Source organism: Ischnura elegans, chromosome 1, assembly GCF_921293095.1.
Source record: "Ischnura elegans chromosome 1, ioIscEleg1.1, whole genome shotgun sequence".
Classification (NCBI taxonomy): domain Eukaryota; kingdom Metazoa; phylum Arthropoda; class Insecta; order Odonata; family Coenagrionidae; genus Ischnura; species Ischnura elegans.
The window spans coordinates 66837769-66857807 of NC_060246.1; the positions used below are offsets into that span (position 1 = coordinate 66837769).

The window sequence follows — 20039 nt, forward strand, 5'->3', positions numbered from 1 at the left end:
AATGAATAATACGTCATTTTAAAGGAAATTTTATTCTCAACTCTGATTTTATTTTTTTTATGAAAAATTCAAAAATCAAGACACTTGAGTGCAATAAATGACTCCGGGCACCCCAAAAATTAGCCGTTTTGTCAGCTTCATGAACTTTGTAACTCAACCAAGGGAAACCTACTGCGTCTACAACATTCATCTTCCACAATTTGTTGCAAACATTAATGTAGGTTAAAAAATGGTTTTTCGTATTTTTAGAATGCCTATTTTGTTGTAAAATAACGAAAAGGTTGAAACACTATCTAGTCTGACAGTTTACCCCGAAAGTAAAAATAAAATTGATGGAAACTCTCATAGATTTTATTTACCCTTTTAGTTGCATCACTTCAATTATTTCAATTTTTCCCTTGACAGAGTCTTCAGCATCTGCAGAAGAACATTCCCAATGCCTATCATCGAAGGGTGGAGCAGCATCATCTTTATCCACATCTGCCACAATGGATAACAAGCAAAATGCAGAGACTCAAATACGTGAACAGCAGCAACAGCATTCTGGCTGCAGTGCTGCTGAACAAGCTTACTATGCAACAATACATAAAGTTGCTTTAGCTGCTGCATCCTCATCTGCCACTGTGGATAAAATTCCAGGTTTGTGTATTCTACTCAACTGCTGGGTAGCTAATTCTAACATAATATGTTAGAGAATATTTTAATACAAAGGTACTTTCTGCCTTGATAGAGATTTTACATAAAAATACTTTGGAATATGGAGTGCAATTTTGACTGTAAAATGTAAATCTGACAGAGGTAGAAATTTTTTTTTTGTGTAAGATGCTCAGAGTATGATGTAATTAATAAGAAATGTGAAGGTGAGTATTCCTGAAACAAAACTCATTATACTTAAGTAAAATTTGGCTGTTGGTATGTACTTATCTATTTTTACTGCAAAACATGCATTTAATTTAGTGCCATAATCATTTTCAAAATGCCCATGCTTGAAAAACAGAAAGTATGGTATCAATTTTATGTAGGCCCATTCTTTACCAGGAGGAAGGCTCCCTGTGAATATAATTCATTGGCTAAATCAATTGATTTTTGTGGTATGATATAGAATTCAGCTCTTGTGTGTGCAAAATTGCACTGAAAATTCCAAAAATTAACTCGAATTTTGCCAATATGTACTTTGGCTTAATAGAGAATCGATTTCATGAGGATTGTCAAGAGACTGCTGAAAATTTTGAGGTTTTTCTGTAAAAAAAAGATGATAATTCAAATACTAAGCAACTTTATGCTTAAAAATATTGTCATTATTGGACTGAGGTATATATGTGTACCACAATATATATGTGGAGGTTACTTATGCTGCCATGTACAATTTTCCCTTATGTTGCTCTTAGTTTAGAAATTATTTTGGGCATTCATGATAACAAATTCCCATAGCGGTAAATCCTGTCTAATTAGGATGAAAAGTAACTGCATGGTACGATGGGAAGTTTCAAGGGACAAATGAAAAATCTGAACCCTAATAATGTGTGTACCTCTTGTGGGTGAGTGTTTAATTTGAGGAATTGGAGAGCTCAAGGTATTTTGATGCATTTAATGTATATTATCCAATTGCTTTTGTAAAAAAAAAGCCCCAAAAATCATGTGGTGAAATATTTGAATTTTTTTAATATCAAGGCATAGTTAATTATCTGAAAGTTGTTTACAGAATCATCCAGAAATGAAAGTTTTTGGAGAGACAAAATGTTCGAGAAATATGAACATGTTTTTTGTTGAGGCCATGCGAAAAAATGTTCTTTTTTTATGGGGAGGGACTCCAATGTGCCTGAAGTAATTAAACACTGTTTTGTGAAAGGTGGCTTCTGCACCGTGAATGTCAGGAGTGAGGAAAGAACTGAAGGTGATGGTTCTGGCTGACCTGGCATTGGGCGATGGACTGTCCTAATTATTTTAAGGAGTTTGTGAGTATTGAAAACATCTCAGGAAGATGTCATGGCAGAATCTGAGGACATCCCTGGTGCTGATATTGTTGCCAGTGAAAAGAAGTCTGAGGACAAGAAGCCTAAAACAGAACTTTTGAAATCACTTCTGATGTGAAATTAGAACACTTTAATATTCAGGCCACAGAACTCATTGAAATGGGTGATGATTTGAATGAGCTTATTGCGTGATATTATTGAATGGAGCTGTGGAAATGCTCCAGAAACAAGATTGATGATATTTTATTATAATATTAATGTTTTTCATTGCATATTCTATATTTCTGTGTGATATTTAAATAAAAACAACCTCATTCCATGACTAATGTTATTACCTCCCCCTTGAGAACCGAAGTTAGATCAGGTTTCAAATGTGAGGTTTATAGCCCCAGAAGCAAATGATGATGTTACTCCTCTTGCCAGATAGGATTTTTGTATAAATAATGGCATTAGGTAAGCATTTAAATATTTTTCTCTTGTAATCCAATGTTAAGTACTTATTCTTCATAAAGTCCATTTTTTAGCCCCTTGTGAGATGGATTCCTTTTTATTTCATTAGGATAGTTAATAACCATACTAACATAGAGGATTTTACATCAATGAATGGTTTTGATTATTCATTTGATCCTCGTAATTAGAAGGAAATCATAGAATTTAAACATTAAACCTGACTTTAACAGCATATTTAACTGCTCACTACTAAAAGAGAGATTAACATTGCCTTGATTTTTCTCGTCCCTTTCACTATAGGTTCCTTTGCTTTCAGTTAATCTGTTGACTTAATTTTATCACCAATATTTTATGGATAGTCCATGCATTCTCAACCAATGGTTTTATTTCAATTTACCTGAAATTACTTCATGACCACTCTACAGGTGCAACTGTGTATTTACAACCTTGGCACTTCTCTACTGTCCATCATAATCCTACGTATTTATATTTTAGTAGCACATATCACTAGTTTAGCCTCACTTTTTCCAATTCTTGACCATCAATAATGCATGACTCTAAGGTATTTTAATTTTTTTTATTCCCTTTATTATAGAAACATCAGAAGACATATCGCCATATGCCACATTTCACCTTGGTGACGCAGCATCAGGAAACATGGGGGGTGGGGGAAGTGCAGGGCACGCCCACATGCCACCATCAGTTTTGCCTTGCAGCAACACACTACTTCATAGTTTTATATATCATGAACAGCCTCTTACTGAAGGCTGTGCCTCACCTCCTCACCGAACTGTAAGTTGAACCCAATCACTCATTTTTTTTAATGTTTGTAAAAAATTTCAAATTACCTACATGGGATGTTCATATTTGGAAGTAAGTGTGCTATTGAAAACACATTCATATGCGCTGAGCTTACACAAAATGATGGGATACAGATAGAATTTACTTGGATTCCATTAGTATGCATCCTTCAATAGTTATGATATCTAGTTTCTAGAATGGCATTAGACATAATATCTCTCGAGAGGGTATATATGGAAACCAAGTACATATATTCTGTGTACATGATATCACTTTGCTAGCAATTTATGTACTACTCACTTGTGATAACAAAAACATTGATTAGCACTGTGGCATATCAGGGGGGTGAGGGGGAATTTCCCCCATCTGAGAATCATCCAGAGGATATACAGTATACATTCTATAGACTTGGTCTGAAGCTATTAATGATACGTGTGAAATATAAACTTACCCTAAAATGTTACAATTTAAAATTTGTGTTATATTACCTCCTCTTTGGCCTCTGCAAATATTGGATCGTGCTGAAAGACAATTTTTGCAATTTTAATCCAAAAATCCCAATTAAGAAACAATAACTTAGTGAAAAAAATATATTAAACATTTGTCATAATGATCACATTACAGTAGCTTGATCTTTATGCCTGAATTTTCATCACTGGCTTTGTTTTACATTTCTTGGAAATAAGTAAGTCAAACAGATTTTTCTGCTCTTTTTTATAGACAGATGTGGGAGCATTTTTTTTTAAGACAGAAATAAATATATTGTAAGAAATACTGAAAAGTAACTAACGCTCAGGTAGAAATCATTGAAATCATTTACTTTATATACATATTTGACCTCACATGATCAATTATTTTTGTGTCTACTTCTTCAGTAAATTTCTCGGAGATGAGTTTGCAAAAACATCTTCTGCTCTTCTGTATCTTTAGCCAGCATCCCACCGCAGGAGGGAAGGCAAAGGAGCATCATCCTCTGGTGCAGCTTCAGTCTTAACGTCTGGTGGCAGCGAAGGTTTCCACTCTCCTGATTCTCTGGATTCAGATCCTGATCAGCTGACATCCAGTCGTACAGAGTCATCAAATCAACTGGAATGTGGTGGAGGGGTCGATGGTAGCCAGGGTGGTCAGTGCAGAGGTGGCCCAGTGCAGGGGAGGAATAGAATCGATTGCGGAGGGGGTCCCGGCGGTGAGCATAGGAGGAGGCGGGGAGGGTCTGGAGGAGGCCAGAGTAAGAGAATTATTTTCCCTTGACAATTCTTCATTTTTGTTAATCATCATGAATATATATTCATACTTATAACCATTACGTAATTGGTTTCCTAAAAAGGTTTACCTGATTCCAATTATCAGTTCTTTGAAAGACATTCAGGGTAAAAATTTGAGTTACTGTTGCACGGAAGGTATAGTCATTCATAAGTTATTTTTTAAACAAGCAAGTCATCATCATCATCATCATTATTGTTCAACAATCATCTTGACTTGTTTTACCCAGCTCTCCACTTATTTCTCATACTAACCAACCGATTAACTTATGTCTATTTCTTTCCTTTCATGGCCTTCATTGCTTGTTTGATATAACCAATTCAAGGCCTTCTTTTCCACTGCTTCTTCTCCACTATGTATACCTTTGATTATCATCTTCATTATGTCTTGGTCCCATTTCTCTCTTAGTGTTTTCATTATTCTGGAGCTAGTTGGAAGGGGAGGTACCAAGGAGAGCCACGTAAAACACATACATATCCTTTTCAATTGTGCATTGATAGAGAACAAAAAATTAAATGTTAAATAGTTTTGACTTTAAAACAATTGAATTATTCTTTTTGGTCACCCTAATTCTAGTATGCTTCAATATTTTCTATACTTCATATATGGTATGTTTATGGTGGTAGATTATATCAGTTGCATATAATCCACTCTATTAATTATTACTGGATCGTGTCTATCCTCACGAAACAGGTTATATTTACCATGGAGCACAGTCAAGCACATCATCAGATATTTCTCCAATGGTAGAACAGAAGTCACTTCCCAGGAGAGGACGTCCAAGGTATGTAACCAAATTTTCATGAGAGGTTAACTGTTTCAGCTGTGAAGTACTGGTATTTTAGTATTTTATGGTTGTGTAAGATAGTTTTAGCTCTCTTAGGCACATGCATCCATGAGAGGAAAACTTTTTTCCACTGCAAAATTTAAATGCTATGAACCTCTTTCACAATGAGGGCACTGTTTTAATGATGGCGTTTCTTAGATTAGGATCTGAAGCACTTACCAAATTATCTTTTCAAAAGATGAGTAGTCGCTGAAGTTTGATTAATCTGTTTATCACACTCACTGTGGAGAAAGCCAATTCACATCTTTGATGTATAACTGAAGAAGTGGCGTGCCTATGACCTTCAGTGAATATGTAACTCTCCCATCATTGCGCCTATGATGACCATAAGTATCAACTAAGTAACAGCTGAAACTTTATAGTTGAATCAAGGCCATTGGAGGCTGTGCTGAGCCTTGGAGCTAATCACTTGTAGCACTAGAAAGCTGTTTCTTTGTACATTCATCACACTGCAACAATCACTCGGGCAAGGGCCCCTTCAGGCCTCAGGCTCCTCTTCTCCCTCTCTTAGCAGGCTCAATTTGAAAGGATTCTCAAAACCATTCCAAATAGTCTCAGGAATGACATTGATGATATATTGACTTAGGAGTCCTGTTTAAAATTTATTTTAAATTATCTTGTCCTTTTTGACATATGCTGGATTAAATATCATAGATTACTTTTCATAGGAGTTTTGCTGATTTAAAATCCTTTAAATTTCATTAATGAAGTAAAATGCAATGGAAATATAGTTAATTAGTGGTCTTTTCGACTAAAAGATTTTGTTTTGCAATTTTGTTGAACAGTCTTCATTACCCTAATGCAGACCAATAGAGGGACAATTTTACCACTCTTACCATTAGATCCAGACACATGCATGGTTGCATATGCTGTTTTATCTCTTCTAGGAGTACACACTTTCCCATTACATAATACATTTCATTATTGATTTGTTGAGTAGAATTCAAATATCAAATCAAGCAATCCTTGACTTACATACAATTAGAACTTTTGTACATTCCTAAATGAAACCTTTTACTCAGTTTTCCTCTGCAAAATTTAGGCAATATGACATTTGATGGCAATCAGTATGGAATTTTTTTATTGACCACAGTAGTGCATTTAGGCATTACACTTTTTGAAACAGATATCTTGCATGCAAACTTTATGAGCTATACATTTATAATATTAATTTTGAGCTAGTTGAATATTCTGAAGTATATTTGAAGCAATCCTGTCAAAGAATTAGCAACTCCTCTCGCGAAGGTGATAGCTTTAATGATGCAAAATTTTTCTTCTAATTAATTATAATAAGTTTCCAGCTTAGAGAAAACTCTTAATCTATTGGGCAGAATTAGATTTAGTATCTAGTGGAAAAAAATGAGTTTTTAAAGAAAATTTGAAAAAAATTGCTATGTTCCAAGTAATTAACTGAAATATTGCTCTCCTAAAGAGCAGTTTAGTGATGAATACCACATACAGACAGCCATATGTTATACATGTCTAATTGAATGGAGTATTTATAGTGATATACATAATAAGGGAGAATAGGCCTGCTTGATCACTGACTGGGCATAGTGTGGAAAGAGTTAAAGGGTTAAATATTCCTCAACCACTTAAGTTTATGTGATCTCGTTCAGTCATTGATTAATAGGTGTGATATCCTCCTTTCCTTTTATTCACTGAATGTCATCATATTTATACCATGGCTCCTAAATCCTAACTTGTTTTTTTGGTTTAAAAAAATAAATATATATGCCCGAGAGAGTTGAAAGGGTCACTAATGAACTCTGCACCAATAAAGTTAATATTTATTAGTTGGGCAGTTTCCATTGTTGGTAGCCATAATTGGAGGCTTAATTTGCAAGGTGATACGTCCCTCAATGCAGCTGCATTTATGGGATCAGTCATCTGCCTATGAAGCCCAGACATTTTAATCTATCATGCAGTGGAAACTATTCAACTAACAAATCTTAAAAAAATCCACGTGGAGGTGGCTGGCCCCGCCCAAGGCCCTTTCACCATGGGGCCACCACGGAGGGGGCCAACAGCAGCCACAGCACCACCTACCTCCCCCTCCTCCCCCTCCGGTTCCCCCCTCGCTCTGCTACCCCCAGCAGCTGAACCAGAGGGACAACAACAGCAGCGGAAGCGTGACACATCACTGTCGGGTGAGAGGCTGGAACTGAGCGAGGCGGAGTGTGACATTGACACCTTGAAGAAGCTGAAACTGGGCCTGCGATCGTCTCTGTGGTCCAGGCCAGGTGGGAACGGCGGAAATGGAGGGGGCGTGAATAATTCCTCGACCCCATCCCAAGACTTCTCGATTGCCGTGTGAGGTGATAATAAAACAAAATGAATCAACTATTGGAGGATGGGAGTGAGTGTAAATAAATTCCTCTTGGTGCTGAAACTTTTTTAAAAAAAAGAAACAAAGAGTTTTCTCTGTATAAAATGCCTAACGGTTTTTCCTTCGATAATATGTGTACAATGTATATATGTGAGACAAGTGATAATTTTGTCTTTGTTTGATATCTGAGTTTTCTCAGGATGTTTTAAATCAAAATACTGCCATTTCATTTCTTTATTTTAAATGGTGTTTCACAGTTCAATGCCAAATTCCAGTGGCTTGAGAATATTAGAATCTCATTACTATCTTTGCTGAATGAGTTCACAAATGTTAATTGTTTGCATTGTCAGCCAAACAAATAAAGACTTGGTTAAGATTATGAACCATTTGATTTTAATGAACTGTTTCAACTTTGAAGCCCTGAGCATGAAGTTGTCCTTGATCTCAAATGAGTTGAATGTGCTCTGAGCAGTTTAACTTGAAATGTCTGTATGTCATCCCATGAACCTCTGTCATATGGTGTGATATGATGCTATTTGCTCATTAATATCAATTACTGTGGATGATTAATTCTTTTATATGTGTATGTAATTTTGAGATATAAAAATTTGCTGTATACTCCATTGAATGAATAAAATATTTTAAATATCATGAGTAGTACTGAAATCAGCGCCTTGACCTGAATCAGAAAAATTGAAGGAACCCAATAAACGCAAAATGCTGCAGATGCACATCAGACGTGCCAGACAGCAGTGCTGCAGATGTGGCGAAAGCGCTGCTGCAGCATGTCTAACACTCCTACAGTCTCTTTTTTTGCATGTCAGATGCACAAACGGGTGTCAGCAGCACTGTTCAAGCATATCAGGAGTGGTGCACGAGCACATCAGGAGCACTGCACAAGTGTGCCACAATCACTTCAAATATATGTCAGAATCGCTGAAAATGAATTCCTGATGTGCCACAAGTAATCATCAAAAGCAATAAAAAGTATGTCAGCGCCAATAAGAATGAATTGCAAGCACAGGGTTGCAATAAATGACTTAATTCATCATTATGGTCTTTAAAGTATAAGTTCAGTAGCAGCTTTTAACCCTTTCGCGCCGGACCTTGGTTCAGGGAAATTCTTCCTCAATACGAGTCTCTTGAAAGTTTTCTTTACTCCCTTGTACGAAGCATTTCGCGTCAACTGAAGGCAGTGGTTCCCTCCCTAACCATTTTTGGACCCAACTCAGAGGGCGCCGATCCCTTTCCTCGGCCTCTGTCCCAGACCCTAGAAGGATTAAAAGCCCCTTCCTAGCACGAGTTCGCGTTCAACTGGCTAAAATGTTAATGCAAAATATATGAAAATATTTGTTGCTCGCACCGATTTTTTTACATTCAAAATGAATTTTGTGTTTTTTTCTGAGCGTGCAGAAATTTTAAACGAAGTTCTAATGTTGATTTAGATGGATTTAATGTATTTACTAGTTGTTCTATAACTCCGTTGAGATTAACGTTAGAATTTTGTTTGAAATTTCCATGTGGTCAGCAAAAAAAGATGAATTCATTTCTAGCATTGAATTTCAAAAGTAAGCAACAAATATTTTTTTGGAAAACACACTGCAAATAACAGTAGTTGATCGCATGGAGAGGATAGGAAAGGGTCGACCTGAGCGGCCGAAGATGGGACTGGGCTCGCGCTAAGGCTGATCGTGAGGGGCGACCGCATTCGTGGGTCTATTGTGTCCGCGACGGTCACTTTTTTCGACCTGTGCCGCACAGGTGCGGCATTGATTGGTTAAGGTAAGAACATTCAGGACGCACTGGTGTGGCATTCGTTGTTTAGGGAAGAAAATCCTCACCACACAGGTGAGGCATTCAGTGCGAAAGGGTTAATTGGACCCTCTTCATCCTTTTTCCAGTCATCCTAAACCACTTCCCAATCTTCTATTCAATTTACAGAGTGCTATTGAGAAAAGAGCTGGCTTCAGTCGCAAATACCTATGGTGGGCGCGCAGCCCCCCTCCCCCCTCCGTTGCGGGGCCACATACATTGCCTAACATAGCAGAACCACAAAAGTAATTTTTTATATAATAAGATAGCATTATCTTGTATATGTGTATAATAAGCTTCAATGAGCTTTTTTTAAACTTTGTATGCGACTTAATTCTCATTCTGATAAATGTTCTCAAGAAATATTCTGCTACCCCATCCCTCCCCTTCAGTTTTTTCAGCATCCGATAATGTCCCCATGGCGAGAATAAAGTGTAAGAAGGTATAACAGTAAGTTGCCCTGCTTGACTTGAGATGTTGCCGTTGACGGACGACTACTAACCCCTCTTCCCCATGCTTTGTTTGCCATTGTCTGGCGTGCTACTCAGATAAAAAAGGATGAGCGGAGGGGTGCATTACGAATAGCCAGCCATTTTGGGGAGGGATCAAAGGTGATCATTGAATAGTCAACAAACACGAAACCTCCAGAATGCGAGGAAAAACGTAAACAAATTCTAATGATGCCATTTACGAAGACAACTTCTGACATAACATACGACACAAATAGCGTGCTTCTAAAATGCCCTTTTTAAGGCAAAAATGACGTCCCATAACCAAAATCTTCGAGCTTTCGACTGGTATCCTCACTGCGACAATAAAGCATATGAAGGTATACCAGTAAGTTTCTCTACTTTACCTGACCTATTGCTGTTTGTTTGATGAATACTCACCGTCCTTCTCATTGCTTTGTTTGTGATTGTTCGACGGTTTACTCATCGGGAAGAGGATGAGCACAGGGGGTGCATGACGACTAGCCAGCCGTTGTGGGGAGGGATCAAAGGTGATCAGTGAATAGTCAACAAACACGAAAGCTCCAGAACGTGAGGAAAAACGTAAACAAATTCTAATGAAGCCATTTACGAAGACAACTTCTGACACAAATAGCGTGCTTCTAAAATGCCCTTTTTAAGGCAAAAATGACGTACCAGAGCAAAATCTTCAAGATTTGAGACTTGTATTCCCACGCAGTGGCAGATACATATGGGGGGTCGCACCCCCTTCTTGCGAGGCCACCTGCATTGCCTAACATAGAAGTACCACAATTGTAACTTTTTTAGAATTTAAGATAGCATTATCTTGTGTATGTCTTTAATCAGCTTAAACTAAACTTTCTCAAACTTTGCATGCGACTTTTTTTTCATCCCGATAAAAGTTCTCAAGAAATATTTTGCAACCCCCCCCCCCTTTGGTTTATTCTGTATTTCCTGCTGGCTGGCTTTCCAGAGAATACATCTGGAACAGATCAAAGCTCCTAGGAAACCAATTTCAACAATCAAATACTAATTTATAAATGGAAACATTCTTGAAATATACAAGAAGAAATGTACCCCTTATGACATTGCAGCTTGACGAACTTCAAAAAATCACAATTACCCACTAAAATTAATTAGAAACTTATGGAGGGAAAAATGTAGTAAATAGTCCTAATAAACTAAATTTTAAGTCATCACTATAATGAAATTGCATTATGAAATTAATCACCTACCTTTCAGTTCTCTTCCTTTTCCTTAACCTCCATTTGCATTCTTGCCTCCCTCACAAGCACTCGCAGGTAAATTTCTCAGAATATTTAGAATTTCTAAAGATTTTGTCACCATGTAGTGCCGGTATAGCATAGCGTTTCGAATTCAAAAGACTGTCTGCAGCACTGTGGCATCGCGTCCACAACTTATGGCTGCAGCGCATGATATACAGGCTGCGAAGGCGCATTTGACGCGTTTCTCGACAAGTTGCTTAATGAGAGTGATGCTGAGACGCTGCTGACGCGCTTCAGTTGACATGTGGTGTACTGGCAGCTCTGACATCCTTGTGAAGCTCTGCGGCAGCTCTGTGTGTTTACTGGGAAGGGATTGTCCACCAGGTCCAGAGGATAAATCGCACCAATGTTTTGAGGGTCTAGTCTTCCACCATTTGTGACTGAAGATTCAACCTGAAAACAATGTCAATCCATGCCTTCGAAATTTCTGTGTTAATCTATCTCTGGACCAGGTGGCACTGTACAGTAGGGCGGATCACAAAAATCGATTTTTTTCAAATCCATCTGGCCCAATGAAAAAAAGTTGTGGGACCGATCAAAAATAAGGCCTGAAAAATTTAAGACCTGTACGTGAACCCCTGACCCTCGCTCAAATGAAATTTAGGGGGGGAGGGTCAAAATTCGAAAAATACAATATTTTATGGTCAGTCCCTATAGATTTTGCCGAGTTACTGCCCTTCTAGGGCAAACTTTTCGTGGATTTTGACGTATCTGCCACCGTTTAGCCACAAAACGCCTAATTTGAGTCCGCGTCCGCGAAGAAAATATTCCAACGCCCACGCAGCGTCGCGGATACCAGAGCCGCAGGCCGATCCCTTCCCCTCCACGCTCGCTTCTCCCCCTCCCACGCCTCTAATACAGCAAAATTCATCCCGCGCATGCTGCTAGGAGGTCGTTTGTCTTTGATAATATAAATCAGAAGATGGTAGAAGGTAAAAAGCGATGCGTAGTGAGACGACTTGTCCCTTATTTGGCGCCTCGTCGGCGTTAAACAAATCGATGTTACCAACTTTTAGAGAAGTTATGAAATAATTTTAGACCTGCGCACGCAGGAAAGGAGACTACGGTCTATGAAGACGCCTCTCGAGTGGCTATGAAGGTTTGGAAACTTAGGTTATGCATTTCTATTCCGGTATTTTCCGACAGCTGTGACTAAATTGATGAATAAGGGTGAAGGCCGCCGGCGTACCCTCCCCGGTCTCCTCTCGAACGCCCCAGATGCAACAAAATTCACACCAAGTGCGTCTTTCTTCGTTAGTCTTACTAATATTTAATGTATCAGCATCGTCCAGTGAGGAACAATCACTAAGGAATTACTCAATTACCTGCTTTCCAGTCTGTATTTCTTATGTTAGTGTCATTCCTCGTCTTTTGCTGCTTTCAACAAAGTTTTGGTAAATTCTTTCGCGAATATCTCGTCCGTATGTATAATAAAAGGAATATTGAAATTTAAATTTGAACTTTCATCAATAGATTTTTAAATTTCACAGCGCTAAGCTCAGATATAGCCGAAGGAACCGGAGTCTCTCTCCAATATATCATCAGCCTTTATGTCGGTATTAAAATCCAGCAATTAAAAAAATCTCGGATTGGTCGCCAAATGCATCCTTGCAGAAACGCAAATTGGGTCCCTAGATTACCCTCCCAACGTTTATGTCGCAAATCCAAGTCAACATAGTGTAATTAGCAAATAGACCACTGTAAGGGATGAAATACGATTTGATGCTTTCCCGGCGAATGATGTGGGTAAACTCTTTTCGGGGTTCAACCAAATTTATCCCTTAGGATGAGCCCCCAATCGGAGCTTGAAATGTTGGCCATTATGGAAAAATTAACCCTGTGGGAATCCCGAGAATAGTTTACCCACACTGCAAGGGATGTTGGAATTATGCTTATAGCAAAGGGATGATGCCTCCTTTTTGGGCGGTATTCGCTTGGTACCATCATAATCAAATCCTTTTTAATTCTGTGTACCTAATTTTCACTCGGAAAGGAATCGATAATCGCAGATTTTATAACTTTTGCTAATCCTCCGACGGGGGAGGCAAACCTCCAAAAGTGGGACCCTGTTTCTTCAACTAACACCACACATTCCCCTCTAAACTTCTATTGATAAGTCCACTTGCCTTTTTTAATCAGACAAGAGTATAGTCTTTCATTCCAATAAAATGGAACCCTTTGATGACACCCCTCTTTTCTTATTTACAGGAATTAGCATCTTTTTCTGTATACGTAAGTAATTCTGGTACACTAGCTTTTATGTATCTTACGAAGTTATGACTTTTGCGTCTGCTAAAGTTGCGGGAACGAGCATTGCTGTTTCTTGGTTCTTGCATATACGAGGCTCGTACCTCTATCACAGTTGGCTGACGCATTTTCCCCGAAGAAGTTCCAATTTGAGGTTATAGTCCTTAATGTTTATTTCATGAGGAAAGTAGAGATACAAATCGGCTAATTTCTCGCCAGTTTAATTTTCTTCGGATGAATTGATGAAGAAAATTTTTGATACTATTTTCCCGTACAAGAATTGACAATGATGACTCAACGGTCTCCTTTGATTCCCTTTTTTCCTCAGTTGTCGAGCTTCTTTAGGGTTCAATCCAGCATCCATCATCTTTCTTTTCGTCAGATTGTCTCTCAAAATACTTATGCTCCTCCATGCTCTTACACGCAAAAATATCGCATAATTTAAAATGTTCCTTTAAAATTGTTTGAGTCTTATACTTCAATAAAACCCACTTTTGGGTATTAGGATTTTCCGTAAGTTTTAGTACTTCCTGTGGAACCGCTAAATCCATTTAGTCACATTCATAATGGAAGAGAAGCGCGTCACCATAGTTCGCACACCTTCATAGCAACTCGAGAGGCGTCTTCATAGACCGTAGTCTCCTTTCCTGCGTGCGCAGGTCTAAAATTATTTCATAACTTCTCTAAAAGTTGGTAACATCGATTTGTTTAACGCCGACGAGGCGCCAAATAAGGGACAAGTCGTCTCACTACGCATCGCTTTTTACCTTCTACCATCTTCTGATTTATATTATCAAAGACAAACGACCTCCTAGCAGCATGCGCGGGATGAATTTTGCTGTATTAGAGGCGTGGGAGGGGGAGAAGCGAGCGTGGAGGGGAAGGGATCGGCCTGCGGCTCTGGTATCCGCGACGCTGCGTGGGCGTTGGAATATTTTCTTCGCGGACGCGGACTCAAATTAGGCGTTTTGTGGCTAAACGGTGGCAGATACGTCAAAATCCACGAAAAGTTTGCCCTAGAAGGGCAGTAACTCGGCAAAATCTATAGGGACTGACCATAAAATATTGTATTTTTCGAATTTTGACCCTCCCCCCCTAAATTTCATTTGAGCGAGGGTCAGGGGTTCACGTACAGGTCTTAAATTTTTCAGGCCTTATTTTTGATCGGTCCCACAACTTTTTTTCATTGGGCCAGATGGATTTGAAAAAAATCGATTTTTGCGATCCGCCCTACTGTACAGGTGGGACGCCTGAGGAATCTTCCCAGAGTTCTTTGATCTCTCAGAATATTTAGAGTTTCTGAAATTCCCAATAGGTAAGTACATAATACCTAAATATTTGAAAGATGAAGCCTCAGATATAAGGGCTACCGTATGAGCTATGCATTGAAACAAATTTGACTAATTATTCATTAAAAATAACCCTTAACCCTTTTCAAGTTCTTATTTCAAGGTAAGAAAGTAGGTAATAAAGTAAGGTGATGACCCTTTCACCGCATAGTTGGTATAAACAACTATGGAGTCAAATTAGACACAATTATTTAGTGCAAATAAAGAATTATTGAACTGGGCAAAAACCAATGTACACCTGCATAATAAATGAGCATCAAATGTTTTTGATTACTATATTCCCATGAAGGAGAGTAAATTTTTTTCAATAAATTAAATTCCTTAAAACAATATGTTATGCATACACAATTTATTATAAATAAAAATAATTTTTCGGTGCATATCATTGATACGGAAATTGGGACGGAAAAATCATTAAGTATTCACTTTTCAAGAATTTAAAATTTACAGTTAAATTCGCGATATTTTATGAAAATTTTTGTTTCTGGCATTAGTTGAATGTAATGAAAGAATAATTTTGTACCGATTTCATCAACTTTGCTCTTGTAGTAACTGCTCTAAAAACTAACATGAATAAATTTTAGACCTTTCAGCAGTAAACCATCCTAAGTTGATATAGTAAATTAATATTCTTGACGATGTAAGTGATCACAGATTAATTTATGCAACCTCGAAAAAGAAGTCAAGTCTTCAGTGAAAACAAAATGCAATATTTATTTATTTGACAAATGCAGCTTCATTTCTGCACTGCGAAATTTTAAGAAAAAAAGCAATTGTTGAATTGCTTGAAGAAAATCCGAACTCGTTTTTGGTCATATGAGAGAGAGCTACTGGTGAAATCTGGGGCGGTCTGGAGTCATTGGGGGCCCTCGGCTGCGGCCCATGATCGGGGCCCTCTTACCAGAGGATTAGAGGGTGCTTCCCAAAAAAATGTATGAAATTTTATGCCTGGAAATGGATTTTGACGCTATTCCGGCTCTTAAAAACTACATAGAAGTTAATTTAAAAAATTGCAATTTCGAAAAAAATACTATGAAAGTGAGGATTTCATAGCTCATAAAATTGAATAATTTATTACGGTTGTAATACCTATTACTTACTGAAATTGTTCCTTGAAACTGCCCTGAAACCTAAAAGAAACTTCCAAAAAAACCTTTTCGAATAAACCTTTCAAAAAAGCATGAGGTTCTGTTTTATCCTCTGTCACCTTCATTACATTTGTTTTTTGTATAGTTAATGTTTTTACACTGAGTATGCATACGTTATAAAACAACTAATGGAAACGTAGAATTTTATAACTGCAAAGAAAAACTAAGTTTCAAGTAATCCTTTTGTCTCAGTCCTTTTTTCATTAAATCCTTTCATATACGCTTCACGAAAAACGTGTGCATTGTGGGCGTACCCTCAGGTCACGGCCCTCGGCGATTGCCGACCAGCCGACCGTCACTGGGTTAAATCTTCAACCGTAAAGTCGTTGTTTGATAAGACGGTAAACTTGTCAAACGCGATTGACAAATCTAATTCGTTAAACTTCCAAAGGGTATACGCTATAACCGACCATACTGTTTCCAATTTAGAAATTCCATTCACTCAGGACTAATGAACGAAATCGCTACGGGATAACTAAACAGCGACAATCGTAAAAATTAATAAATTTCCAGGTCCGGAGGGAATACCTACCCGCGCGAATCTTCAAACAGCTAGCGCCACAGATCACACCGTTCTTAAGGCCGTTTTACACGGTATACGGAATTGCGCAATCTGACGTACGTGCGAAGGCGCACTCAAAATTACTCACTGCGTCGTGTAAAGCGGTGAATTGCTAGAACACATGCGAGAATGCGTGGATGCGAGACGGCAAAATAGCCCCTGTTCTAATTTCGTTCATGCATTCGCGCAATTTTACGCCATTTTAGAAATTAATGCAGCTCTAACCTGCACAATTCCGTGCCCCGTGTGAAACGGCCTTTAGAGATAATATTCGAGAAGTCCGAAGGATAGATACCAGTAGGCTTTCAAAATTGCTAACGTTACACCGATATTAAGGGGAGTACACACGACCCAGGGAACTATCGATTGCATTAACATCGATTATGGGCAAGATTCTCGAACATATCGTTGTTAGCAATATCATGACCTCGAACACTACACTACGTCCAACGAAATGAGAATATTACATCCAACGGTACCGCTGGAACTTCGAACGGCACCGCAGCCTACATGACTCCTTCGACCAGCAACGACAAACCATCGAACAGGGTTACGTCGAGGCCAACGCCATCATTTCCACAGGTCTCCCGTGAATGAAGCCGTATGGTGGATTGCCTATCCTTCGAAGGCTTCCGAACGGTGACTTAAACATTCAAGTTATTATTATTAAAGCATTTTACCGATCAAGGTAGGTTTCAATGGAGTACTGAAGTCGTAATCTGGGAGCCTCCCTTTCCTTCCATCACTACCTTCTTCAATTCACTGTAAGGCCTACAAATCTAACTCGCTAAACTTCCAAAGGGTATGCGCTACCCTTTCGATCTATCTAAAAATCCTATTCTCTTCCTTCCTCTCCCTCGCTTTCCTAATATTCTACCATTTAACACCGCATTAAAAATCCCCTGCGCGCCAAGTACTCTCTCCATCCATACAACCTGTCTTTTCCGTATCTCATACTTCAGGCAATTTAGGAATATCTTCGAGGAGGCGTCTGACTCTCCCCCCTTTCTCACGCAAAGATAGAACCGTCTTTAAGTTTCATTTCGGTGTCTACCACAAAATTGCATCCTCCGGAAAGTGGACCACGCAGATGACAACATCTAGCTCAGAGAACTTGTCCAAATGTGGAATAGGGTGGTTTCCTATTATTTTTTTATTGCCTAAATCGAAAGATTATTACACGTGGAGTACGCATTTCACGCATTTACATTTTTAAATGACGATATCTATTTTTCGCGATTAAATGAAAAGTGAAAATTTTCAAGCGCGCGAAAACGCGACGCGTAAGTATGAATGCCGGGAAATCTCTCCGTGAGACTTTTCTGGTTCCCGCTGCCCCCCTGTGAGGTGACCTTGAGGCGAGGCTTAGCGCTGATACGACGCAGGCTGCTAGCGGGAAGCTGAGTACCCTGCTGGCTGGTAGCCCTTGTCTTAAATAGGATTATAAATACCTTATCAAATGAAGAAAACTTTCCGACCTTAGCCAGTTTTAATAAGTGATTATTAAGACATGTTTCCCTGAGCTCTACGCCTCATGCATGCATTGGTAACCTCAGACGATGTATAACTCCTATCTTCTGGTATAGAAACTAAGTCCCTGTGACGTCACGTGGAGTGGCATCGCATGAGCGCCAATCTGGCCCTTTTCAAATGAGGATAAAAATGGACCATTGCCATTCGTCTAAACCGCTATTTCCAAAACGAAATAATTTGTATATTTTGAATACACTAATGGTGGGTAACGAATCGCAATCAATGCTTTTCGTTTTCTTTGATGAAGGAAACTACCCTATTGCCCAACGCCATTTCAGCACTTGGGAATTATTCTGAAAAAAATTATGCGGCGGCATAGAAATGTTTCCCGATGTGTTTGACTTTCACTAAAATTATTTATATTTTCATTCACTTTTTCACGTCTTCAACAAAACGTGTCCTTCCTGTTTTTCGCTGCTTGGAGTGAATTTATTACCTCATTTTATAATTCATTTTTTTATTATTTTTCACTAAAAATATTTTTACCCAGACCAATTTTCTCAGTTTTTTTTTTAGATTTTCCGAAAAATTTCCTAAATTAAAATTTTTGTGGTTTTTTTCTTTTATAATTTTTCCAAGGGGCTAAACTGGTTTGATTGACGCATACCAATCACTTTAAATCTGATATTTATAGATGCAAAGTTTTTCTGAAATATCAGTTCTTACATGCCGATGCGCATGACGTGAAGCATATTGCTAAAAACATAAAAAATAATACTTCGCCTCTAGCCTAAACCCTTCTCTCAAGAAAATCCGAGATCTATGTGTTGGCGACAAATTTTATTTTTGTCATGAGGATGAAATTAATGATTTGAGTAGGTAATTAGGAAGTCATAAGAGGAGTTGGAGAGAAGAGAAACCTCGTAAAAGCCTTAAGAAGAAGACGGAATAAACTAATCGACCAGTTCTTGAGGCATGCTAGCCTGGTGAAGACCACCATCCAGGTAGGGCCGGATCAGAGGGGGGGCAAGGGCACCCACCAACCCAGGGCCTCCCACCTAGTATGAGCCTTCCGCCAATATAGAGGTAAATCTCAAAAATCGGAAAAACAGAAAAAAACTTTATGTACGTGGGGATTCGAAGTGAAGCTGGATTGTTCTTTGATTAATATGTAGTCGTCAACATTGACGTTAATAAATGGTTAACGCTGCTGATGAATAACCACTTTTTCCGTTGGCGTTGTTAATGTAGATCTGAATGCAACCAGTGGCACGCCAAGCGTTGTCGTCGGAAACACGAGTTGCGCGCGCAGCTCTTTGTGTATTTCACCTTCCACATCCAAATCCGGCCCTGCATCTAGAGACAAGGGGAATTCAAGAACGGAACAGATAAGTGTGAAATAAAATATATAGAGCAGGTAAGACAGGTTTGTGCTACACATGAACACGGATGGCTGATGAGGACCATGCAGATTCATCATTGGAAAAAGAGCGAGTTTCAAGGTTACAGTGCGAGTGCGTCGTTTAACCATGCTTCACCGTGTATAGTGAAAGGGAGTGGACATGCGAAAATAATTCAAAAACTTTCATCAGGACGAAGGGTAATTCCTTCTTGTAAGGGCGGATTTCATTTTCTTTACTGGGTGCTTGGATAAAATACATCAAAATCTTTGTACGATTTTTGTATTGATTTATTGCCTTAACAAAAATACTTATTTGTGCCCCTCCCCGGTATACTCACCAAACGGACAAGGGTAACTTTGTTAACACCATAAAGATGTCCTCAAGGTTACGAGTTCAAAAAATTAAGTTTTTTGAACTTTTGGATCATCCGCCCAAAATTACCAACGCACGTCCGGAATGATGAAATGTTTCAACTTTTAAAACTACGAGACCATTTCGGGGTCTAAATATCTTGAGAAGCTGTGACCCACGTGGGTGTGATTGTGAAAGCAAAAAACTATGCAAACTTATATTCAGAAATAATCATATTGTTTTCACCACCAACAACAATTACGAAACTATATTAT

At 38.5% G+C, this 20039-nt stretch overlaps 1 protein-coding gene across 4 annotated transcripts in view; it reads left to right on the forward strand.

Moving 5' to 3' along the window:
* The window catches only part of LOC124162481 (Down syndrome cell adhesion molecule-like protein Dscam2), a 690555-nt gene extending 682241 nt beyond the window's left edge, over nucleotides 1–8314 (forward strand). For 2 of the 4 annotated variants that reach the window (XM_046539031.1, XM_046539040.1), the window contains exons 31-35: nucleotides 406–639; nucleotides 3019–3215; nucleotides 4155–4452; nucleotides 5181–5271; nucleotides 7307–8314. In XM_046539031.1, the coding sequence (XP_046394987.1) occupies nucleotides 406–639; nucleotides 3019–3215; nucleotides 4155–4452; nucleotides 5181–5271; nucleotides 7307–7502 (1016 nt within the window). In that variant the 3' untranslated portion in view covers nucleotides 7503–8314. The other 2 variants (XM_046539045.1, XM_046539048.1) reach the window with 2 other exon arrangements.
* The last annotated feature ends 11725 nt before the right edge of the window (nucleotides 8315–20039 follow it).